A 25,164-nucleotide genomic window follows, 5' to 3' on the forward strand; every position below is an offset into this window, starting at 1 on the left:
AAAACAGGCAAAGAGGGAAGGCAATGAGGAAGAAAATGAAGAAAGCGTTAGAGGTACAGCGAACCCACTTTAGAATGCTATTAGTTGACACAGGGAAAGTATATGTTTTGGTAGCACTTTATTGTACGGTACAGACATTACGAAGTATTTACTCAAAATTACACTAAAAAGGTCATTACACAGTAACAACCTATGAATTGCAAGCACCACTAGACACCAATTGTGTTGCTAAAGATATGTTGATTGCTGAATTTGCATTTTGCTCTGGGACCGTTTTCGTCCAAGAAACTGCTTTTTCTCATCTATTCCTTCCTTTCCCGTACCCCCCCACAAACCTTCTCTTTCTCGTCCATCCCTTCCTTTCCCCCACCCCCCACAAACATTTTCTTTCTTGTCCATCCCTTCCTTTCCCCCACCCCACACAAACCTTCTTTCTCATCCATCCCTTCCTTTCCCCCACCCCCCACAAACCTTCTCTTTCTCGTCCATCCTTTCCTTTCCCCCACCCCCCACAAACCTTCTCTTTCTCGTCCATCCTGTCCTTTGCCGCACCCCCCATAAACCTTCTCTTTCTCGTCCATCGCTTCCTTTCCCCCACACCCCCACAAACCTTCTTTCTCATCCATACCTTCCTTTCCTCCACCCCCCCACAAACCTTGCACCTAACATCTTATGAAAAATGTATGAATGATGGCTAAGATCACGACCAATGTCTTACCTCTCTCTTTCTCTATCTCTCAGCACTTTGTACTGCAGTGGTTTAGGACAAGCAGAGGGAGTTCCTATTACATCATAAATGTTGCTAACTGAAATGTGATCTGAAAATTACTTTAACGGGAAGGAGGCACCAGAAAGAGAAGGGAGGGATAGATCAATGAAAGTTCAGTCTGTGAAAATTGGGGGTTTGCGCTTGTTTGTACGTGTGTGTGGTGTGTCTGGTATGTGTGTGTCGGGTCTTTCTTGCCTCTGGCATTGAAAGGTCCTGGTGTAGGTTACAGATTGTGAAATTTGGCTCACACGTGTGCCGCGAGTAAAAATGTTCAAAGGTTGCTGACTGCTCAGCATGACTTGGCCAGACAGGACCAGGGAGATTGTAGTCCCAGCCAGGGAAGGAACTTTCACCTACACCGCAAGGTAAGACTGCTAGCCTTAGACTTTTCTGAGTGGCTGGAAAACACATACTGGCATATCAGCTGTTACATATCCTGCTAGACTGTTTCTCTGGAATGTTGATTTCCCCTGCTTTCTGGCACAGTGAAGACAAACAAAGTGGGTCTGTTTATATGACAGAGTGTTAAAGTTCAGGACACGTTATTGTGACGTGGTGAGGTTGGATCCAGGTGCAGAGAAGAGACCAGACGAGGAATCAGTGGTTAAGGATTAACATAAATACTGTACTGATTAACAGTAACCACAGGATCACACTTGAAAAAAACCCCACTAAGTCTTGAAAACTCACTCAGGAAACAAACGCACAGGTTAACAATTCAAGCCTCGGCAAAGGACAACGGAAAACACACAGTTAGATTTGGGTATGTCATTCTAGGAGAAAATTGGGGAAAAAAGGGTTGGACCCTTAAACTAAACCAGAGGAGGTGAGAAGTGCTGAGGCAAATGCCTGCTCACCATGTGCTTGCCTGCAGCCCTGTAAATGAGTGATGTGATAGAGAGCTCAAAGATTACTATTTGGATACACATTGGCTATTATTTTACTATATGTCTCTCTCCTTCTACCCCCCACTCTCTCTCTCTCTCTCTCTCTCTCTCTCTCTCTCTCTCTCTCTCTCTCTCTCTCTCTCTCTCTCTCTATTCAATTCAACTTGCTTTACTGGCATGACGTGATAATGTACATTTTGCCAAAGCTTATTTTGGATATTTACAATATAAAATAAAAATGAGAATCAAATTGTTAAGGGGATAACAGTAACAACAATAACCAAGTGTTAAAATAACCATACATTCAACAATAACAATATAGCATACATAATATAGCATACACAATATAGCATACACAATATAGCATACACAATATAGCATACACGATATAGCATACACAATATAGCATACACAATATAGCATACACAATATAGCATACACGATATAGCATACATAATATAGCATACACAATATAGCATACACAATATAGCATACACAATATAGCATACATAATATAGCATACACAATATAGCATACACAATATAGCATACACGATATAGCATACACGATATAGCATACACGATATAGCATACACAATATAGCATACACAATATAGCATACACAATATAGCATACATAATATAGCATACACAATATAGCATACATAATATAGCATACACAATATAGCTTTCATGTAATATATCCCTCCGCCCTGGAGTCCGTTAATTAATAATGTGGTCATGGCAACATTTCCAGATAACTTTGGATATTGTTTTGAAACATTCTGAATCTTGCAACCTGGCCTGGTATGTACCTGGCCACCAAGGCCACTACCTATCTGAACAGTCTATTCCAGTTTTTGCATAAATGGGACTATATCATAATTCATATTCATTCTTGGTACTTAATTGATACTCCAGATTTACTCAACATTTACATTTACCCTACAGAGCTAAGGGATGGCATCCCAAAGAGTTGGTGGCATTTACTTCCTCATCTCAGTCTCTCACCAGAAAAGATGAGTAGTTTGCATCCTGCCATGCCAAGGCGATGCACCTATCTTCTTGTATGTACACTCGTTCACTCTCTCTTTCTCCCTCTCCCACTTTCTCTGTCTCCCTTCTCTCTTACTCTCTCTATATCCCTCCTCCTCTCTTTCCCTCCCTAGTTCACCTGTGACGGACGCCACCCCGTACGAGGTGAGGCGAGCCCAAGAGCTGAACACACTACTTGGGCCCAAGGGCAACGTGGGGGCCATGGACCTGGTGTGTGACCTCCACAACACCACAGCCAACATGGGCCTCAGCCTCATCTCCTACTCTGTCCAAGACTGGGTCATCATGCACATCTATAGACAAGTCCAGGTGACCACAGGTTCAGTTCAATCCAATAAAATAAAGGAAAAAATGAAGGACAAGGGAAACTGATCCAAGACCTGAACTTTGAAACAATGTCCCCTTGTCCTTAGTACTGCCAGCCCCCCAATGTGGGCCATCAAATATGCTCTCTAGGGTCAAAAGTGTATCTTATTCTGTTTTGGTGTGAGAGCATTAGATTAAAAGGGAATAAAGATGGGTCTGTTTTAAAGGGGAAGTGGATGGTTTATGGAAACAGGAAGTTTCAGTACAACTTATAAATGCAGACAGATCATTTGTTCCCCCAATGTGATGGGATCTGATGGGATACCCTTTAATGCGCAAATATTGATATATTTAACCATCATGTCTAAGTAAAATTGTAGTCACACGGTGATATGGTGTGTGGTCCTCCTACTACCACTCGGAAAACAATGCAGTTTTTTAGGTTACAGATTAAATAAATGATGATGAACTTCACAGGTTGGTGAATGATGATCGATGCTTGACAGCCATTTGACAAAATAAAATATTCTCGCTCTTATCCATAATAATCACATAATGTAGACTAGCCTACAGTTTGTATCTGTACCTATGAGCTGTTGTGCAGTGCTGTTGGCTCGAGCGCAAGTGTCAAGAACAGAGTAGGTACATTTGCTATTTTGCAGATAGTTTTGTCACAAAAAAACTATCTGTAGAGTTGAAAATGTGATGGAAACACATTGCGAAAAAGTAAAACTTGTCTGCGCTATGTCATCACACACGTGCGTGTGCTGTGTGTTCATTGGAAACACACCATGCAATCTTCTTCCTGTCATAAGACACCAGTGTATTTTCAGTATGTTTTCCCATTTACATGACAAATGCATTCATTCTGATGGTGTCACTCCGCAGCGATAGAGGTGGGACCTCAACCCCATGGTGTGGTCAGAGCCGACATCTTCAACATCATGAAAGAGGCGGTCGACCAGACACTAGATTGGGTCCAGTGCTTCAACTCAGGTACTTGAACTCCCATCAACGGTAAACATTGCCTGACCCCTCACATCCTCTACACACAGAATACACAACCCTCGATCATCGTGTCCAAGTCCACTGCCTTGGTCAACAACAAGAATAGCATGAACATGGGCCTCCCGGGTGGCGCAGTGGTTAAGGGCGCTGTACTGCAGCGCCAGCTGTGCCATCAGAGTCCCTGGGTTTGCGCCCAGGCCCTGTCGTAACCGGCCGCGACCGGGAGGTCCATGGGGCGATGCACAATTGGCCTAGCGTTGTCCGGGTTAGGGAGGGCTTGGTCGGTAGGGATGTCCTTGTCTCATCGCGCACCAGTGACTCCTGTGGCGGGCGGGGCGCAGTGCGCGCTAACCAAGGTTGTCAGGTGCACGGTGTACCCTCCGACACATTGGTGCGCTGGCAAAAAGCATGACTTTCAACCTTCGTCTCTCCCGAGCCCGTACGGGAGTTGTAGCAATGAGACAAGATAGTAGCTACTACAACAATTGGATACCATGAAATTGGGGAGAAAAAGGGGTAAAAAAAAGAATAGCATGAACATAATTCATACCTACAAGCATCTAGCTCCCCTGTACCAGGAACAGATACAATGAGATTTTCTTCATGCACATGGGCCAACCATTCAACACTATGCTGTTGGTCTTCACTGCATTTATGGTTATTGTATTTTTCCCTTTTTTCTTGTGTACTGTAACTGTCCTGTGCTCTTTTATATAATGAATATGAATATACAATTAACAATTTATTTCCTTCTTAATGCGTTTGAGCCAATCAGTTGTGTTGTGACAAGGTAGGGGTGGTATACAGAAGATAGCCCTATTTGGTGTCTTTGTGAGACGCAGAGTAAGTGAACGTATGATCTCCAAATGTATGGTTCCCACTGTGAAGCATGGAGGAGGAGGTGTGATGGTTTGGGGGTGCTTTGCTGGTGACACTGTCACTTATTTATTTAGAATTCAAGGAACACTTACCCAGCATGGCCGCCACAGCATTCTGCAGCGATACGCCATCCCATCTGGTTTGCATTTAGTGGGACTATTATTGTTTTTTCAACAGGATAATGAACCAAAACACACCTCCAGGCTGTGTAAGGGCTATTTGACCAAGAAGGAGAGTGTTGGAGTGCTGCATCAGGTAACATGTCCTCCACAATCACCTGACCTCAACCCAGTTGAGATGGTTTGGGATGAGTTAGACTGCAGAGTGAATGAAAAGCAGCCAACAAGTGCTCAGCATATGTGGGAACTCCTTCAAGACTGTTGGAAAAGCATTCCTCATGAAGCTGGTTGAGAGAATGCCAAGAGTGTGCAAAGCTGTCATCAAGGCAAAGGGTTGCTACTTTGAAGAAACCAAAATATAAAATATATATTTCGATTTGTTTAACACTTTGTTTTGGTTTCTACATGATTCCATATCAAGACAAGTTCCCCTTCAAGAGAAATTACATTTTAGATTCTATTCTAGCCATTAACCAATTACAAACCTTCTCTCATCTTATCTCTATCAGGAAGTGCCTTTGAAGGTGGCGAGGTGGACGATGTGTACACCTTTGTGAAGAGTGTATACTACCCAAGAGACCCAGAGACCAATCAAATCACTGCTGCCATACATCCCCAAGTACAGGTTCAGGAACATTCTGCACTTGTATATAATTGAATCTTAACTGCAGTCGGTTAAAGTCCTGTACATGAACCCTTTAATGCATAGCTGCGGGAAGTAGGGGTGCCTGGGGTGCTGCAGCACCCTCTGATTAATTAAAAATAATTCAGCCATAATTAGGCAACCAACAAAAATATATATATTACACCTGTCTGGACAGAGAAATGAAATTATTCAAAATACTAAATCAGAGAGCATAATTTAGCTACAGACGATAACTAGCTTCTAAAAAAATATAGCTGTGGATTAAGTTTTATCCCAAGCACTTACAGTTGGGAGGTATGCAATTTGGGCAGCATGCGAGGCAAGTATCAAATCACCTTTTGAGTTGTGGCCATACTGTAGATATAATCCATAGAAGGATTTTGGAACCTCTAACCATGGCACTTTGACTGTTAAACTCTAGCAATGACTGCCAGTCCTGACATGAATGGGAATTGTCATCATTGTATTATATTTCTATGGTTGGTTACAGCTGCCAGTTTGCCTTTCACAATTTTCAAAATACAATTTTGAGAAAAACATAGGTCTAACCGTTCGAAAAGGAATGCCTACTGTTGAAAAATTCCTAACAACGTTTGAGTGATTCTGAGTGAACAGCACTGTTTTTCAAAGTATCTTATCTTGAGATATTGGCACGAGCTCATCGGCCACCACCAGTGAGTAGCCTCTGCTTCATATTCATATTTGGGTGAATCAGTGTCACTGGGAAGTTTATTTTGTAGCCTACTGTAGCCTATACTATATACTGTATACTACATATCAGGGTTTCCGATTATGATAATTTTGCGCTGGACAAGTAATTGGGAAGATTTTTCATTTATCAGACATTTAAGAAATGAGATCGTCCCCCCACGCAGCCTTTTACAAAAGGCTAGTGCCTACCGTACTCACCACATGACAGCAATAGGCTAATGATATTTATTTGACAAAAGGCTAGTGCCTACCGTACTCACCACATGACAGCAATAGGCTAATGATATTTATTTGACAAAAGGCTAGTGCCTACCGTACTCAACACATAACAGCAATAGGCTAATGATATTTATTTTACAAAAGGCTTACTTATAACATATCTTTAACTAAATACTGAGCACATAATTAAAAAGACAGATCAAACTTAATTTAGTCAACATAAATGTCTCAACAGAATGAAACAAAACACTTTTAGCATATTTTAAAGAACTTGTTTAGATGAATAAATATGCCTACAATAATAACAATCATATACAATAATGATAAAAGAAATTCTTATAAAAATGTTTTTTTTAATAAAGTTCCAAAATTGAATACCTGAATAGCGTGTTGCACAGTAGCCTGCATTTGGACATTTGTGGGGAATTATTGATATGTAACGCTGTGAACTTCAGGACACTGCCATACACCCACAATGACAGGTAGGCCGACGGGGTACAACGTTCTTTAGGTATTTAACTGATTCCCCCTCAGGAGACTGAAAAGATTCGGCATGGGTCCTCAGATCCTCAAAAGGTTTTACAGCTGCACCATCGAGAGCATCCTGACGGGTTGCATCACTGCCTGGTATGGCAACAGCTCGGGCTCCGACCGCAAGGCAGTACAGAGGGTAGTGCGTACGGCCCAGTACATCACTGGGGCCAAGCTTCCTGCCATCCAGGACCTCTATACAACGCGGTGTCAGAGAAAGTCCCTAAAAATGATCAGACTCCAGCCACCCTAGTCATAGCCTGTTCTCTCTGTTACCACACGGCAAGCGGTACCAGAGCGCCAAGTCTTCCAAACAGCTTCTACCCCAAGCCATGACCCCCCACTGCTGCTATTCTGTTATTATCTATGCATAGCCACTTTAATAACCCTACCTGCATGAACATAATTATCCCAACACCGGTGCCCCTGCACATTGACACATTCACTCTGAACTGGTGCCCCCTGTATATAGCCCCGCTATTGTTATTTACTGCTGCTCCTTAATTATTCGTTTTTCTTATGATTTACTTTTTTTGTTGTATTTTCTTAAATCTGCATTGTGCAGGTTGAGGGCTTGTAAGTAAGCATTTGACTATTTTATTCGGCGCATGTGACAAAAGCATTTGATTTGATTATTGTCTATAGATGCCCAAACTATCAACTGTTAGGGTTAGAGTAAGGGAACAGTTAGCATTTGGTTAGTGAAAATCAGCATAGACCTAGTCATTATCTAAATGCAAAGCATTCTGATGTGAATCTTTCTCTCCAGGACCGTGACTTCTGCCTCCTCCATCCGGGAGATCCCATGTTCCTGATGTTTTCTGGGGAGATCGTTAAGTACGAAGGGGAAGAAGTCCTCCATCCCTTCTTTGTGAACGAGTGCGCATACTATGAGAAGAGTATTGCCTTCCACCTGGCACGAAAGATGACAGTCACTATACCACCCTTGCAAGTGAAGAGAGATTGATGAAGGGAGAGGGGGAGGAAAAGAGAGAATTTAAATAGTGGGATAATTAAAATGAAAACACACACTGAACCTTAAGAAGCACTAACTAGTCTAACCTCATTTTTCAATTGATTTTGAATTCCATTGTTTTTTTTATCATCACCAAATAACCTCAGGCATACCTGTATGTGAAATTATGCAGTTCAATGCAATAATCTAGTATGTCAATTAAACATTTACATTTTTTGTTTAATTAGTTGTCTTCATAGTGATGTAATGTTGCATTGCACTGCTCCATTTAATCTTGTGTTTTCTAGGTACAGACGACACCTTTGAGATAGTTTAATGCAGGAAAAGGTTACAACGGTATGAATGCAGAATGACGTCGTGCAGAAAGGAGCTCGAGTTTGCCAGGAAGTTTGGATGATTGATAGGTGGTTGTAGAATGGATCTCGGTAGGCATCGTCAGAGATGGTGTCGCAGCATTGAACGGAACCCTGGATGATTAAAGGAGCTTAATGGTTTGCAGTTGTTGAAATGGCATTATGGTTCAGGATGGTTGATGGGAAGTGATGGTTCGGGAGGATGACTGCTCGGTCGTCAAGGTATCGTCAAATGAAGACTGAGTGTTTGGGGTGGGAGTCCTGGAGGCATCTTCTTCTTGGTGCAGAGTTAATGTATCCTGGGGGGAAAAAAACAAGAAGAGCAGAGGGGAGGAGACGGGGGTGGTGAAGGGATCCGAAATGCTACAGAAGATCACGAATATATACAGCCATTGATTGGCAAATGAAGTAAATTGGTTTCAGGTGTGGTCTTTCCTCCTGAACTTGAGATGTGTGTAACATAACACCATTTAATGATCTAAAAGACACTCCCACACACATACAATATTAACACTCAGACAGGAGGTCAGCATAGGTGAACTTTATTCTTATGGAAACAGGTATGCACTGTGCTTTAGGTACAGTCACATAAAAACGCTTACAAAAGCCACAAGTTGTTTCAAAACATTTAGACACCCTTCATAAAATGGTGTCCCAGTAAACAATATCTGTTGAGTGCTCATTTACCAAGTGTACTTGGGAGTTAGTGCCAGTTGTCTTGTCATTGGTAGTTTCAAGCTGGCTTCAAACACTGTAGGCTTCAGAAAAGCTAAGTACTGGAGTTACATTTACTTCAACATAAAACAATATCACGAGCATCAAGAGGAAGATCAAAACACAGGTTAGCTATAGTGGCGTCAAAACAACCCAGGATAACATGTCTTTACATTCAAATAAATGTCAATAAATATGGATGACAATGGCAAAGAAGTGGTTACATTCCAAAAGGTAACATTCAATCAACATATGACACAAAATTAAACTGAACATTCTCATCAGCTGAAATAAAAAAAGGGAAATGTAAGCAAACGGGGTCAAAAGTCACTACAACTCTCTATAGACAACATAATACAAAACTTCAAAAGCAACAAACCATTTAGTTTAGGAATACCTAGAAAAAAAGGCTAGGATTGCAAAAAGCGTTCATTCATAAATGGTAGAGATGGCAACAGAAGCAAAGGCAAAATATGACTCCAATCGCTGTTAACTTGAATTTAAAAAAGCCTTGTTAAAAGATTCACACACAAACAGGTTTCAAGAAAAACAAACGCACTTCACCTTCTCATAATCAACCACAGGTGTTGTTAAACATTATACACATACAGTACATGCTGCTGGGGACAAATTCATCTTAAAAGTAAAATCAAATTAAACACTTGCCTCTAAGACAGTGAGAAGCTCTTAGGACATGTTTATACAGGCAATGTCTCGTTTGAGGTTAGATTGGCTAGTGTGAGCTGTCGAACAGTTGTGCTTAAGGTGGAGAGATTGTTTAGGCCACCCCCATGGGGTGGAGTTAAGGTGTCGAAGGTTTAGTCACCCTAAAATCTGTCAATCAGGTATATTAATGGGGAAGATTGTCACGACGACGACAATGTAAAGGCGTAGTTGTTACAGAGTGAATCACTGGGCTACCATGTGCTCTTCATGCCTCGTCCTGGAGAGGCCAGTGTGCAGACTTTTGTCCCAAGCCTAGCACTAAATCACTTGAGTTGTGTTCAGTGGGGCACAATGTTATGGAGCCTTCAGATACTCTGACATGACGAGTAAGAAACGTCAGCTCTAATGATCACATTTCCATTTGCAATGTTTCAGTACGTTGCAACCCTCTTGACATGACGAGTAAGAAAACGTCAGCTCTAATGATCACATTTCTATTTGCAATGTTTCAGTACGTTGCAACCCTCTGAACGTGACCCAGATTCTACTTACAAACAGGACGGTTAACAGACGCAAACACACAGGCCTTTCAAGAGCAGAAGAGTATCCTAGGAAGCAAGCTAAAACTACTCAGGGTTTTCCAAAATGAACCGTCTTTATTTTATTAATTCTCATGAATGCAGACTTCGGTGTGCTTATCAATGTGCTTATGAATGCACAAGCACTTTCTACCCACTCCTATCAATATTTATTTATTTATTTATTAAATTATACAAAAGTGTTACATCGAGTGAGGCTTAAAATGCATTCTGTCATCAATAAATGTGTAAATATTTTTTTTTTACACAAACAAAACATTTGATCAAATTAAAATATTGCATTTAAAAAAAAATATTGAATCATTCGTCTTCCTCAAATGAAAGGGATGACGACGCAATCTTTGTTCAAGAGGTATCGGATTTCATTGGTCCTCAACTCACGACTCAGTCATCGGGGCGGCAGGGTAGCCTAGTGGTTGGAGCGTTGGACTAGTAACCGAAAGGTTGCAAGTTCATATCCCCAAGCTGACATATCACTGAACAGCTTGATGACGAGCTTGGAGGGTACTATGGTGTTGAATGCCGAGCTGTAGTCGATGAACAGCATTCTCACATAGGTATTCCTCTTGTCCAGATGGGTTAGGGCAGTGTGCAGTGTGGTTGAGATTGCATTGTCTGTGGACCTATTTGGGCGGTAAGCAAATTGGAGTGGGTCTAGGGTGTCAGGTAGGGTGGAGGTGATATGGTCCTTGAAAATAAGAATTTGTTCTTCAAATCAAATCTTATTTGTCACATACACATGGTTAGCAGATGTTAATGCGAGTGTAGCAAAATGCTTGTGCTTCTAGTTCCGACAATGCAGTAATAACCAACAAGTAATCTAACTAACAATTCCTAAACTACTGTCAGGGGTAAGTGTAAGGGGATAAAGAATATGTACATAAGGATATATATATATATATATATATATATATATATATATATATATGAATGAGTGATGGTACAGAGCAGCATAGGCAAGATGGTATCGAGTACAGTATATACATATGAGATGAGTATGTAAACAAAGTGGCATAGTTAAAGTGGTTAGTGATACATGTATTACATAAGGATGCAGTCGATGATATAGAGTACAGTATATACGTATGCATATGAGATGAATAATGTAGGGTAAGTAACATTATATAAGGTAGCATTGTTTAAAGTGGCTAGTGATATATTTACATCAATTCCCATTATTAAAGTGGCTGGAGTTGAGTCAGTGTCAGTGTGTTGGCAGCAGCCACTCAATGTTAGTGGTGGCTGTTTAACAGTCTGATGGCCTTGAGATAGAAGCTGTTTTTCAGTCTCAGCTTTGATGCACCTGTACTGACCTCGCCTTCTGGATGATAGCGGGGTGAACAGGCAGCGGCTCGGGTGGTTGATGTCCTTGATGATCTTTATGGCCTTCCTGTAACATCGGGTGGTGTAGGTGTCCTGGAGGGCAGGTAGTTTGCCCCCGATGATGCGTTGTGCAGACCTCACTACCCTCTGGAGAGCCTTACGGTTGAGGGCGGAGCAGTTGCCGTACCAGGCGGTGATACAGCCCGCCAGGATGCTCTCGATTGTGCATCTGTAGAAGTTTGTGAGTGCTTTTGGTGACAAGCAGAATTTCTTCAGCCTCCTGAGGTTGAAGAGGCGCTGCTGCGCCTTCTTCACGATGCTGTCTGTGTGAGTGGACCAATTCAGTTTGTCTGTGATGTGTATGCCGAGGAACTTAAAACTTGCTACCCTCTCCACTACTGTTCCATCGATGTGGATAGGGGGGTGTTCCCTCTGCTGTTTCCTGAAGTCCACAATCATCTCCTTAGTTTTGTTGACGTTGAGTGTGAGGTTATTTTCCTGACACCACACTCCGAGGGCCCTCACCTCCTCCCTGTAGGCCGTCTCGTCGTTGTTGGTAATCAAGCCTACCACTGTTGTGTCGTCCGCAAACTTGATGATTGAGTTGAGGATCAGCGGGGAGGAGATGTTACCTACCCTCACCACCTGGGGGCGGCCCGTCAGGAAGTCCAGTACCCAGTTGCACAGGGCGGGGTCGAGACCCAGCTTGGAGGGTACTATGGTGTTGAATGCCGAGCTGTAGTCGATGAACAGCATTCTCACATAGGTATTCCTCTTGTCCAGATGGGTTAGGGCAGTGTGCAGTGTGGTTGAGATTGCATCGTCTTGGAGGGCTTGGAGGGTACTATGGTGTTGAATGCCGAGCTGTAGTCGATGAACAGCATTCTCACATAGGTATTCCTCTTGTCCAGATGGGTTAGGGCAGTGTGCAGTGTGGTTGAGATTGCATCGTCTGTGGACCTATTTGGGCGGTAAGCAAATTGGAGTGGGTCTAGGGTGTCAGGTAGGGTGGAGGTGATATGGTCCTTGACTAGTCTCTCAAAGCACTTCATGATGACGGAAGTGAGTGCTACGGGGGGGTAGTCGTTTAGCTCAGTTACCTTAGCTTTCTTGGGAACAGGAACAATGGTGGCCCTCTTGAAGCATGTGGGAACAGCAGACTGGTATAGGGATTGATTGAATATATCCGTAAACACACCAGCCAGCTGGTCTGCGCATGTTCTGAGGGCGTGGCTGGGGATGCCGTCTGGGCCTGCAGCCTTGCGAGGGTTAACACGTTTAAATGTTTTACTCACCTCGGCTGCAGTGAAGGAGAGACCGCATGTTTCCGTTGCAGGCCGTGTCAGTGGCACTGTATTGTCCTCAAAGCAGGCAAAAACGTTATTTAGTCTGCCTGGGAGCAAAACATCCTGGTCCGTGACTGGGCTGGATTTCTTCCTGTAGTCTGTGATTGACTGTAGACCCTGCCACATGCCTCTTGTGTCTGAGCTGTTGAATTGAGATTCTACTTTGTCTCTGTACTGACGCTTAGCTTGTTTGATAGCCTTGCGGAGGGAATAGCTGCACTGTTTGTACTCGGTCATGTTACCAGACACCTTGCCCTGATTAAAAGCAGTGGTTCGCACTTTCAGTTTCACGCGAATGCTGCCATCAATCCATGGTTTCTGGTTAGGGAATGATTTAATCGTTGCTATGGGAACGACATCTTCAACGCATGTTCTTATGAACTCGCACACCAAATCAGCGTATTCGTCAATGTTGTTATCTGACGCAATACGAAACATGTCCCAGTCCACGTGATGGAAGCAGTCTTGGAGTGTGGAGTCAGCTTGGTCGGACCAGCGTTGGACAGACCTCAGCGTGGGAGCTTCTTGTTTCAGTTTCTGTCTGTAGGCAGGGATCAGCAAAATGGAGTCGTGGTCAGCTTTTCCAAAAGGGGGGCGGGGCAGGGCCTTATATGCGTCGCGGAAGTTAGAGTAACAGTGATCCAAGGTTTTTCCACCCCTGGTTGCGCAATCGATATGCTGATAAAATTTAGGGAGTCTTGTTTTCAGATTAGCCTTGTTAAAATCCCCAGCTACAATGAATGCAGCCTCCGGATAAATGGTTTCCAGTTTGCAAAGAGTTAAATAAAATTCGTTCAGAGCCATCGATGTGTCTGCTTGGGGGGGATATATGCGGCTGTGATTATAATCGAAGAGAATTCTCTTGGTAGATAATGCGGTCTACATTTGATTGTGAGGAATTCTAAATCAGGTGAACAGAAGGATTTGAGTTCCTGTATGTTTCTTTCATCGCATTAACTGACTTGCCTAGTTAAATAAAGGTAAAATAAAAATAATTCAGGGTAAGTGGAGTTAGTTGCAAGTTAGCCTGCCCCGGAGCAGGTTAGTTCTGATGGACTCGTTGCCATAGAAATGTACTTGGCTAAAAGGTGAGCCACTTTCGTATGACTGGTGCCCCGAATTGAACTCGAAGTTGACCTTGCTAATTACTCAAACCTGCTTCGTAGGATACCCCTCAGGAGTATAGATCATTGTGTGGACTGCCATTTATGATTAGCTTAGGGTCACATTCAGTTAAACATGCCGTTTGTAAAATGTTTTGAAATGTTGCCATTTCATAGAAGCAATCTCACCTTCTACAAATTGGAGTCTGTATGTTACTGGAAACACTCCACGTCTTCCATTTCAAAACGTTATGCTCTTACTGAGTGCAACCCTGACGTATAAAAGAAACCCAGTCTGTTTAGGCCACCCGGTAGGCCGTCATGCGGGTGTAGTTCTGGCGGTGGCTCCGGGCGGCCCACAGGAAGAGGGCGGCCGCCATCATCTCCAGTGGCGAGGAGATGAGGGCCAGGTACAGGGACCAGCCCAGGGAGCCGTCCACACCGTCGGGAAGCACCGAGACCCTGTGGAGAAGGTCCATGCCAGCCAGGAAGCAGCAAACTGTGCCCAGGGAACACAGACCTGGATGGGAAAGACAACAATGAATGCAACTTTATTGTTAATTTTACTTCATTGAAAACCCTTCTGCTTTGGCAAAATGTTCATGTGTATTTCATGCCAATAAAGCACCATTGAATTTCATTAAGAGAGAAATCGAGATGTGGTAGGCGGTATGAATCATGAATGACTTAACTTTCATTCATACCTTTACATGTTGTTGGGTGTAAAGTTTGTGTTCGTGTGTGGTGGGAGGGTTAAGGGAGTTGAGAGGCACTGTGATTATCCATGCAGTTCTCAAACCTGCCAGCAGGTGGAGCACTCCAACGCCCAGGGTGGGGGTGATGCTGCGGCAGAGGCAGGCGCAAACGCCGATGAGTCCGCTGAGGAAAACAAAGGCTAGGGACACCAGAGGCAGCAGGAACTGGCACCTCCACAGGTCTGCTCAGACACAGAGAAACAAACTTAGAAATGTCAGAAAAGTGCAGTACAAATAAAGTTATTTTTTTTGTTTCGTAGGCGGATAAACAATATCTAAAGAAAGAGCTTTATAATGCCAAACTTGTTTTTTTTAAACAAACAGGGTTTTCAAGCTTCTGAATCTGCGGGCCACACAGATTGGGTTTGAGTGGTAAGGTTCAAGCAACCGACTGTAGACGAAAGTCCAGGAGTGAAGTCGGCAGAGGTGCAAACTGCAGAACAGGGATTTCAAATCAGAGTGATATTTGAGACCTCTCTAACTAATTAATTGTAAACGTTAAGCCTATGTTTATGTTTGTGGGGGTTTAGAAAAGTTTATTTAAACATTTATAAAGAAAAAAAAATATGCATAAACAATAGTGGCTATGTTGACACTGCCATCACGTTGATCTGAGCCTTGCTGTTTGAAAACCACTAATGTCACAGATGCACCTCCCCAGACTTCCCTGAATTTAAGCAAAATTCATCAAATTCCCAGGCTTAACTTCCCATGGAAAGTTTCCGGACCCTTTGCAACCCTAGTGATACAGCCCAACAGGATGCTCTCAATTGTGCATCTGTAAACGTTTGTGAGGGATTTAGGTGAGGAGCCAAATTTAGGTGACAAGCTGTTGCGCCTTCTTCACCAGAATGTCTGTATTGGGTGGACCATTTCAGCAAGTCTGTGATGTGTACGCCGAGGATCTTAAAACTGTCCACCTTCTCCACTACTGTCCCGTTGATGTGGATAGGGGGTGCTGAGTTATATAGGCAGGTGTGTGCCTTTCCAAATCATGCCCAATCAATTGAATTTACCACAGGTGGACTCCAATCAAGTTGTAGAAACATCTCAAGGATGATCAATGGAAATAGGATGCACCTGAGCTCAATTTCAAGTCTCGTAGCAAAGGGTCTGAATTCTTATGCAAATATGGTTTCTGTTTTTTATTTTAATACATTTGCAAAAAATGTAAAATACCTTTTTCGCTTTGTTATTATTGGGTATTGTGTGTAGATTGCTGAGTATTTTTTATTTATTTAAATACATTTTAGAATGAGGCTGTAATGTAATAACATTTGGAAAAAGTCAAGGGGTCTGAATACTTTCGAAAGGCACTGTATGTATGTGTGTGTGTGTGTGGCTGCAAGGCAAGACTCACATGTCCGAAGCAGGTCCTCCCCAGTGTTGTGATTCCCCGGTTCTTTGTACTTGGGTAAAAACTGCTGAGGCAGAGTGAAGCTCACACACTGTGTCACCATCTTAGGATCTGAGACAACAAGAGACAGACATTCAATCTGATGTGGGTTGTCGACATTGCAGCTTTTAAAGGCAATGTTCACATGTTCGCATTCACGGTTAAACACTGCAGATGTCCTCTCCATCAGAAATTGCCTTTAAAAGCTGCAGTCGACAACCTGTGATCATATTGAACCCCAAGCTCATTGGCAGTAAGCACCAAATATTTATACTAATAGCAAACCCAGTTTTGCTCCTGTGTGGGTATCAGAAAAAAAGGAGTCTTTGCTTTATAATACAATATTAGCATGGTGTATAACACTGATGGGCACAGAGCTGTATAACTGGTGCACCTGTGTATCCAGCACACCCTTCCCGTACCAACACCTGCAATGAATGCTGTAATATATATATATATATATATAATATATTTATATATATTCAACATAATATACAGTAATATAATATATGCCATTTAGCAGACGCTTTAAATCAATGAAACTTAGTCATGTGTTCGGTGACCCGCTCTAGTGTGTGTAGGTTCTTACCAGGCTCTTTGAACCAGTGCGACTGGCCGGGCGCCTGCACACACCTCCACCACAGCCCCAGTGTGCCGTTGAGGCGGAACAGAGTGTCGCTGTAAGCCTTTTCATCAAACTCCCCGTTGATGAAGTCCTCGCACAGCTCCGAAGCGTTGCTGGCCTCATGGTTGCCGGGCGGACTTCGGTACTGGTACCAGTGCTGTGTTCCCACGGCAACAGAGAGATAGACTGTGGCCAGCAGACTCAGAACAGAGCCAATGACCAGGGCCGTAGCATAGCGGTTATCCACCATGGTTTGCAATTCAAGAGTGTCTGTTTGTGGGTAAAAATAATTTTACTCTTACTGCATTTGTTAGTGTGTCGACTCGTGCCCTATGAAGGGAAGTTGAAAAGTAGGGGATAAGGGCACTCACTATAAGAGGTCAGCTAGTCAGTGAGCACTTAACAGCCTTGCAGTAATGTCCTTAACACTGACAGTGCAGTTCCTGAGCATGATGGTTGTTTCAGTGCTTCCCAGCCTGTCCCCTGTGCCTTCCTTGTAGTCCAGGTCCTCACAACCCCACCATTCACCAAGCAGGCCAGCTTCACTGCTTTGAAGGAAAACAAATCTGAAGAAAATGTATTGCAAACTGTCATTCAACTACATTTTAATTCAGATCTTAGACTGGCACATTTAGGCTCTGATAGTAAGATCGTGTAACGTTAGTTAAAAAGCAGCATAGTTACCAGTACGCATAGACGAAAGGGGGTCAGCTAACTGTCAGTATCTTGTTAAGGCGAATGCAAATAAGCATATGGTATTAATTATTAAGTAATGACATGCATCTAACTAGCTCACTAAACAGAAAACTATGACCCTGCTATGAGAAAATAATCAAAGTGGCAAGAATTACAGATATTGCCTTTTTTCTACCGACTGTCATCAAACGCTTATAACGCCAGCTAGCGAGCTAGCCAGCGTAACTGCTGCAAAACCGCCACGAGAGTGGCATGTTTCTTGAAAAAATATACATTTGTTGTGAATGAACAAACCCACCATGCATTTAAATCGATCAATGTAATGGCTTTCAGATTAATTTAAACGATAATAACGTTTATAGCAAATACTATAAACATGAAGCTATTCAACTCACGCGATAGCGTTCCTTTTCCGTATGATTTAGGGGTTTCCACTAGTTACCACAGCGACAGAGTCAGAATTGGCTATGGTAAAGATTCATGAAAACAAAACATTTATTTTGGGTCTTAATTTAATGTTAGGCATACGGTTGGCAGTGTGGTTAGGTTTAAAATAAGATTGTATAAATATTGTATAAATAGCGGTGTTTATGACTTTGTGGCCGTGGTAACTATTGAGGGGTGTGGCTTTTTTGTTGTCAAAGCATCATCATCAGACAGCGTCTTGTGTAACACTACCATGTGGGCTTTGTAGTTTTTGGCTACACATTCGCATTTCAATACACTGAGGTGGTTCTATGAATGGCGAACGAATGGTGCCTCTTTGTAGGCACTAACACAGCCATGGTTCGATTCGTTTCTGGAAAAACACCGAAAGTAATATCTGTGGTTAACACAGGCTTTCAGGCCCCCAGGTGGCGCAGTGATCTAACACACTGCATCTCAGTGCTAGATGTGTCACAATAGTGTCTGGTTCGAATCCAGGCTATATCATATACAGCCGTGAGTACCATAGGATGGTTCACAATTGCCCCAGTATCTTCTGGAATATCTTATACTTTGTTCTATGAGATAATGGTCATTATCTAACATCAATTTTGAATTTTTAAGCATTTATGTAATCAATCAAAGCACATAAAGGCTTCATAATTAATTAAGGTCCTGTTAACTGACTGATATTATCTCATAGAACAAAACGTATAAGATCTCCTAAGCCTAACCTCAGACCTTAATATCAGCATTTATCCCACAAGCCTATGCTTTCCCAATAGGAATGGCTGAACGAACCATAACTCATTTCTGTTTTTTGAACGGGAAAGCCCTATAGCTGTCAGTTAATAACATATGTATTTGTTATTTCCTGTTCATAACATTTTGATATCACTCTCTAGTGGTTTCATGCTGGTGGTCCACAATATGATTCTGACAACATTCTTAAAAACAAGACCATTTCTAAGGAGGGGAGGCTGAAGAGGACGCCGACCTAGAGTTGCCCGTTGTGACACGAACTCATAGCGGGCGCAGAGTACGGACCCCCAGCCGCACTTCTTGAATCCGAAGTGCCAAAAATGTCAACTCGTCGGACAATTTCTGTCAGAACAGAAATTACAAGGTTATGTTAGTATTCTAGGTTGCATTAGTATTTTTGTTCAAGTAAGCAGTAAATTAACTAGAGACAGATATTTGGCGCCATGTAAATCTTGATGTCTGTTGCATGAGAGCACAATGTGCCTTTGTATAAATGATCTCATCTGTGATTTGTCATGAACATCCAGGAGGACAGACTTTTCTATAAAATGCTGTGGCTTAGTCCTGATGGTTGGGCTCTCAACGAATTACCTAGGGGGGGGGGGGGGGGGGCTCGTTGACAAGCTCCATTACTGCAGTAATTAAATTATAAAGTTGACTTGTTTTTAAGAAATTTAAAAGTCTCTCCTTTTGATTACAATAATTCAATGACACACCCGCTGACATCGAATTAGCATGATAAAGAAATCTTCATTAAAATCCATCGGTTTAAGCAAGATATTAGTTTTTTGCATGGGCTGTGTCTCAATCCACCACATCCTCTGATGTTGGCCTTCCGAATCCCAGAAATTGGTCTTCTCACGAAAATGTCTGTAGCGGCCAAAGGTTTAGGCGTACAAAACAAATATGGCCTACAAATTATGGAAAGATGAGACTGACGAACATGATGGTATATATATATATATATATATATATATATATATATATATATATATATATATGTATGTATGTATATACAGTTGAAGTCGGAAATTGACATACTGTACACCTTAGCCAAATACATTTAAACTCCGTTTTTCACAATTCCTGACATTTAATCCTAGTAAAAATTCCCTCTCTTAGGTCAGCTGGATCATCACTTTATTTTAAGAATGTGAAATGTCAGAGTAATAGTAAAGAGAATTATTTATTTCAGCTTGTATTTCTTCCATCACATTCCCAGTGTGTCAGAAGTTTATGTACACTGAATTAGTAATAATAATAAATAATATATCCCATTTAGCAGACGCTTTTGTCCAAAGCGACTTACAAGTCGGCTGGGGCCACTACTTTTACATATGGGTGGTCCCAGCGGGAATCGAACCCACGACGCTTGGCGTTGCAAGTGCCATGCTCTACCGACTGAGCCACACAGGACCCAGTATTAGTATTTGGTAGCATTGCCTTGAAATTGTTTAACATGGGTCAAACGTTTTGAGTAGCCTTCCACAACCTTCCCACAATAAGTTTGGTGAATTTTGGCCTATTCCTCCTGACAGCTGGTGTAACTGAGTCAGGTTTGTAGGCCTCCCTGCTCGCACACTCTTTTTCAGTTCTGCCACAAATTTGCTATAGGATTGAGGTCAGGGCTTTGTGATGGCCACTCCAATACCTTGACTTTGTTGTCCTTAAGCCATTTTGCCACAACTTTGGAAGTATGCTTGGGGTCATTGTCCATTTGGAAGACCCATTTGCGACCAAGCTTTGACTTCCTGACTGATGTCTTGAGATGTTGCTTCAATATATCCATATAATTCCCCTTTCTCATGATGCCATCCATTTTGTGAAGTGCACCAGTCCCTCCTGCAGAAAAGCACCCCCAAAACATGATGCTGCCACCCCCGTGCTTCACAGTTGGGATGGTGTTCTTTGGCTTGCAAGCCTCCCCATTTTTCCTCAAAACATAACGATGGTCATTATGGCCAAACAGTTTTATCAGACTAGAGGACATTTCTCCAAAAAGTATGATCTTTGTCCCCATGTGCAGTACCAAACCCTAGTCTGGCTTTTTTATAGCGGTTTTGGAGCAGTGGCTTCTTCCTTGCTGAGGGGCCTTTCAGGTTATGTCAATATAGGACTCCTTTTACTGTGTATATAGATCATTTTGTACCTGTTTCTTCCAGCATCTTCACAAGGTTCTTTGCTGTTGTTCTGAGATTGATTTGCACTTTTCACACCATCTCTAGGAGACAGAACGTGTCTTCTCCCTGAGCGGAATGACGACTTTGTGGTCCTATGGTGTTTGTACTTGCGTACTATTGTTTGTACAGATGAACGTGGTACCTTCAGGCATTTGGAAATTGCCCCCATGGATGAACCAGATTTGTGGAGGTCTACCCATTTTTTCCGAGGTCTTGGCTAATTTCTTTTGATTTTTCCATTATGTTAAGCAAAGAGGCACTGAGTTTGAAGGTAGGCCTTGAAATACATCCACAGGTACACCTCCAATTGACTCAAATGATGTCAAATAGCCTATCAGAAGCTTCTGTAGCCATGACATAATTTTCTGGAATTTTCCAAGCTGTTTAAAGGCACAGTCAACTTAGTGTATGTAAACTTCTGGAATTGGAATTGTGATACAGTGAATTATAAGTGAAATAATCAGTCTGTAAGCTATTATTGGAAAAATTACTTGTGTCATGCACACAGTAGAAATCCTAACGGACTTGGCAAAACAATAGTGTATTAACAAGAAATTTGTGGAGTGGTTGAAAAACAAGTTTTAATGACTCCATCCTAAGTGTATGTAAACTTCAGACTTCAACTGTATGTTTTTTTGGCAGAAATGCCTTCTCAAAAATGTGAACTTTCGTGTGCCTTAATAACAAACTTGTATGCCATCTGTAAATACGAATAAAATTGTTAAATTACGAACCTTGTTGGTTAAGCCACAGAAAAAGGAAACAACCTTCCCACTAGCCATGATTGGCTGAGATAATGAGTGGGCTGGACATGCCAAGAGATGTGCTCGGATTGGTATGCCATAAAGAAGTGTTCTGTCTATTTGAGCTTGTCAGTCTATGTTAATTTCTGATTAATTTCAAGCTAAAGTGTACCGTTAGCTAGCTACCTAACGTTAGCTAGCTGGCTCCCTAGCTAACGTTATTATTCGTATCCCAGAGCCGTATTCATGCAGGGTAGTAACGACATGATTTGGCACTGTGTTCATTGTTTTTTAACTAGCTACTGCTAGCTGGCTGGCTCATTAGCTAACGTTATGTGACGTCTGTGAACTTTGTTTACCTTGCTAGGTTCATTGTTTACCTTGCTAGCTAGCTATATGTCTTAAGCTAAAGTGTACTGTTAGCTAGCTATCTAAAGTTAGCTAGCTGGCTCCCTAGCTGATGTTATTATTCGTGTAATCACCAGAGCTGTTTGCTTGATACTTCGGGCGCCGACAGATGGCCGACTCGCTTCGCGTTCCTAGGAAACTATGCAGTATTTCATTTTTTTATGTGTTATTTCTTACATTGTTACCCCAGGAAATCTTAGGTTTTATTACATACAGTCGGGAGGAACTAATGGATATTAGAGCAACGTCAACTCACCAACATTACGACCACGAATACGACGTTCCCGAAGTGGGTCCTCTGTTTGGCCCACCACCCAGGACAATGGATCGGATCCCAGCCGGCAACCCAAAACAACGGCGCCGCAGAAGGGGCAGACGGAGCGGTCTACTGGTCAGGCTCCGTAGACGGGCACATCGCGCACCGCTCCCGAGCATAGTACTCGCCAATTCTGTATACCTCTGGCCCTTCTTTGGACACTGTGTTAACTAACCTCCAGACAAACTTCAATGCCATACAACTCTTAAATGCAAGTAAAACTAAATGCATGCTTTTCAACCGATCCCTCTCCATATAACTACTCTGGACGGCTCTGACTTAGAATACGTGGACAACTACAAATACCTAGGTGTCTGATTAGACTGTAAACTCTCCTTCCAGACTCACATTAAGCATCTCCAATCCAAAATTAAATCTAGAATTGGCTTCCTATATCACAACAAAGCATCCTTCACTCATGCTGCCAAACATACCCTCGTAAAACTGACCATCCTACCGATCCTCGACTTCGGTGATGTCATCTATAAAATAGCCTCCAACACTCTAGTCAACAAACTGGATGCAGTCTATGACAGTGCTATCCGTTTTGTCACCAAAGCCCCATACACTACCCACCATTGCGACCTGTTCAATTCTATTGATGATAGATTGACTAGACTCATAGTACAGAATGAATGACTGACTGTCCAGTTCACCATCCGTTCACCCGCTCACCTCCTACCTGTATTGGAGCAGCAGCAGTTTATGGGTGACGACAAACCGGGCCTTTTTGTTTTTCCTGATCCTGGACCTCTGTCAGGCCTACAGGAAAAAGAAGACTTACATTACGTGAGAAATAAATGGGTCGTGGTAGCCTCCAAATTAATGTAGAAGTGTTTAGGAACATATTCCATTCTTAAATCAATACATGATTTACCATTAATTTTAATGGGGACAAAATGCAACCAAATCAAACAGCATAAGCACTCAACAAGTTGCCATGATTACTGTATACTTGATAACCTTTGTATGCTTGCAATGCGCAGTGATGGAAAAGTACTGGGTAAATGGAGATGTACTGCATTAGTTCTCAGGCTGAGAGTTGTCTGCACCTGCTGACAGTCACACAGCCTCAAGGCCGAGATAGTAGAGTGAGAAACCAGAGTATAGACATGTTTTTCTCATCTTAGATACTTTGTATCCGATCCAATGCAACAATGTTGAGATACGATTGATGGTATGTTGTATAAAGATTGTGGTCTCCTGTTACACCACACAGATATTTTCTACAGACTACTGTGACTACTGTGAATCTCTTGTCTGTAATTGCATTTTATTACTAAAAAGGTTTTACACCAATGTTCCTGTGTCTGTGTCATCTATCTGGAAGACTGATTGTTAAAGGAAACTTACATCACCCCATGCAAAGGACCAGCCAACATTTGGCGAGCTCGCCAGGAGTGAGTGACCACCGTGTCTGGATGATCTTCATCCCACTGTGCAGCGCATCTAATTATAAGGTAAGCAGATGCCTGTTAAACCAGAAGTCTGAAATGAGACAAAGCACCGTGTGGTTGCTGACTCATTCCAGTATGTAAGTGGCACCTCCCTCGTGGGGTTGATAATTACAGGAACAGTCGATACCTACATTTATGTACACGCCCACATAGGATGTATATGTTATAATTGACACAGAACCCCAGGTGTAATAGTTAGACATTCTTGAGGGTCTAATGGAACCTTGTGTGAGGAACTTGGTTGTAGATTAGGATGAACCAAGTCAGTACTGAGGTACTGGGTGACAAGTGATTGAAAAAGTGTTATATGCGCATGGCGTTCTTACCTGAGGGATGACACTGGTTTTATGTATGGTGTTCTTACCTGAGGGATGACACTGGTTTTATGTATGGTGTTCTTACTTGAGGGATGACATTGGTTTTATGTACGGTGTTCTTACCTGATGGATGACACTGGTTTTATGTACGGTGTTCTTAACTGAGGGAAGATACTGGTTTTATGTATGGTGTTCTTACCTGAGGGATGACACTGGTTTTATGTACGGTGTTCTTACCTGAGGGAAGACACTGGTTTTATGTACGGTGTTCTTACCTGAGGGAAGACACTGGTTTTATGTACAGTGTTCTTACCTGAGGGAAGACACTGGTTTTATGTACGGTGTTCTTACCTGAGGGAAGACACTGGTTTTATGTACGGTGTTCTTACCTGAGGGAAGACACTGGTTTTATGTACGGGGTTCTTACCTGAGGGATGACACTGGTTTTATGTACGGTGTTCTTACCTGAGGGAAGACACTGGTTTTATGTACGGTGTTCTTAACTGAGGGAAGACACTGGTTTTATGTACGGTGTTCTTACCTGAGGGAAGACACTGGTTTTATGTACGGTGTTCTTACCTGAGGGAAGACACTGGTTTTATGTACGGTGTTCTTACCTGAGGGAAGACACTGGTTTTATGTACGGTGTTCTTACCTGAGGGAAGACACTGGTTTTATGTACGGTGTTCTTACCTGAGGGAAGACACTGGTTTTATGTACAGTGTTCTTACCTGAGGGAGTGACACTGGTTTTATGTACGGTGTTCTTACCTGAGGGAAGACACTGGTTTTATGTACGGTGTTCTTACCTGAGGGAAGACACTGGTTTTATGTACGGTGTTCTTACCTGAGGGAAGACACTGGTTTTATGTACG

General features: G+C 42.4%; 2 protein-coding genes across 6 annotated transcripts; one reads left to right on the plus strand and one right to left on the minus strand.

Moving 5' to 3' along the window:
* Window positions 1-825: 825 nt before the first annotated feature.
* Window positions 826-8,328, plus strand: LOC135508580 (N-acyl-aromatic-L-amino acid amidohydrolase (carboxylate-forming) B-like). Its single transcript, XM_064928850.1, has 5 exons — window positions 826-1,134; window positions 2,824-3,029; window positions 3,905-4,012; window positions 5,532-5,647; window positions 7,899-8,328. Exons 1-5 carry the CDS (start codon window positions 1,064-1,066, stop codon window positions 8,094-8,096), a joined length of 699 nt encoding a protein of 232 aa, XP_064784922.1. The 5' UTR covers window positions 826-1,063; the 3' UTR covers window positions 8,097-8,328.
* Window positions 8,329-8,355: 27 nt separating this feature from the next.
* Window positions 8,356-23,248, minus strand: LOC135507783 (claudin domain-containing protein 1-like). Of its 5 annotated transcripts, none has more exons than XR_010450710.1 (6): window positions 18,077-18,275; window positions 16,950-17,551; window positions 16,325-16,432; window positions 15,009-15,146; window positions 14,399-14,729; window positions 8,356-8,757 (listed from the first exon to the last, which is right to left on the minus strand). XR_010450710.1 is itself a non-coding variant. In XM_064927442.1 (6 exons), exons 3-6 carry the CDS (start codon window positions 17,233-17,235, stop codon window positions 14,509-14,511), a joined length of 753 nt encoding a protein of 250 aa, XP_064783514.1. In that variant the 5' UTR covers window positions 17,236-17,255; window positions 17,357-17,551; window positions 18,077-18,276; the 3' UTR covers window positions 8,984-14,508. The 5 variants fall into 5 exon arrangements, 4 of the variants coding, with proteins under 4 accessions (XP_064783514.1, XP_064783513.1, XP_064783509.1 ...); XM_064927442.1 differs by lacking the exon at window positions 8,356-8,757 and having other exon boundaries at window positions 8,984-14,729; window positions 16,950-17,255; window positions 17,357-17,551; window positions 18,077-18,276; XM_064927441.1 differs by lacking the exons at window positions 8,356-8,757; window positions 18,077-18,275 and adding an exon at window positions 23,199-23,248 and having other exon boundaries at window positions 8,984-14,729; window positions 16,950-17,533.
* Between the last annotated feature and the right edge of the window lie 1,916 nt (window positions 23,249-25,164).

This window comes from Oncorhynchus masou, chromosome 21 (genome assembly GCF_036934945.1).
Source record: "Oncorhynchus masou masou isolate Uvic2021 chromosome 21, UVic_Omas_1.1, whole genome shotgun sequence".
Classification (NCBI taxonomy): Eukaryota; Metazoa; Chordata; class Actinopteri; order Salmoniformes; family Salmonidae; genus Oncorhynchus; species Oncorhynchus masou.

Bases quoted from the DNA above. Each gene is read 5' to 3' on its own strand.
- LOC135508580 (XM_064928850.1), top strand. From the start codon at position 1,064: ATGACTTGGCCAGACAGGACCAGGGAGATTGTAGTCCCAGCCAGGGAA. The intron at 1,135-2,823 runs GTAAGACTGCTA...TTCCCTCCCTAG, and splicing joins ACTTTCACCTACACCGCAAG to TTCACCTGTGACGGACGCCA. The intron at 3,030-3,904 runs GTTCAGTTCAAT...GTCACTCCGCAG, and splicing joins ACAAGTCCAGGTGACCACAG to CGATAGAGGTGGGACCTCAA.
- LOC135507783 (XM_064927441.1), bottom strand. From the start codon at position 17,235: ATGGTGGATAACCGCTATGCTACGGCCCTGGTCATTGGCTCTGTTCTG. The intron at 16,433-16,949 runs GTAAGAACCTAC...TTGTTGTCTCAG, and splicing joins GCACTGGTTCAAAGAGCCTG to ATCCTAAGATGGTGACACAG. The intron at 14,730-15,008 runs GTTTGAGAACTG...TTTCCCATCCAG, and splicing joins AGTGCTCCACCTGCTGGCAG to GTCTGTGTTCCCTGGGCACA.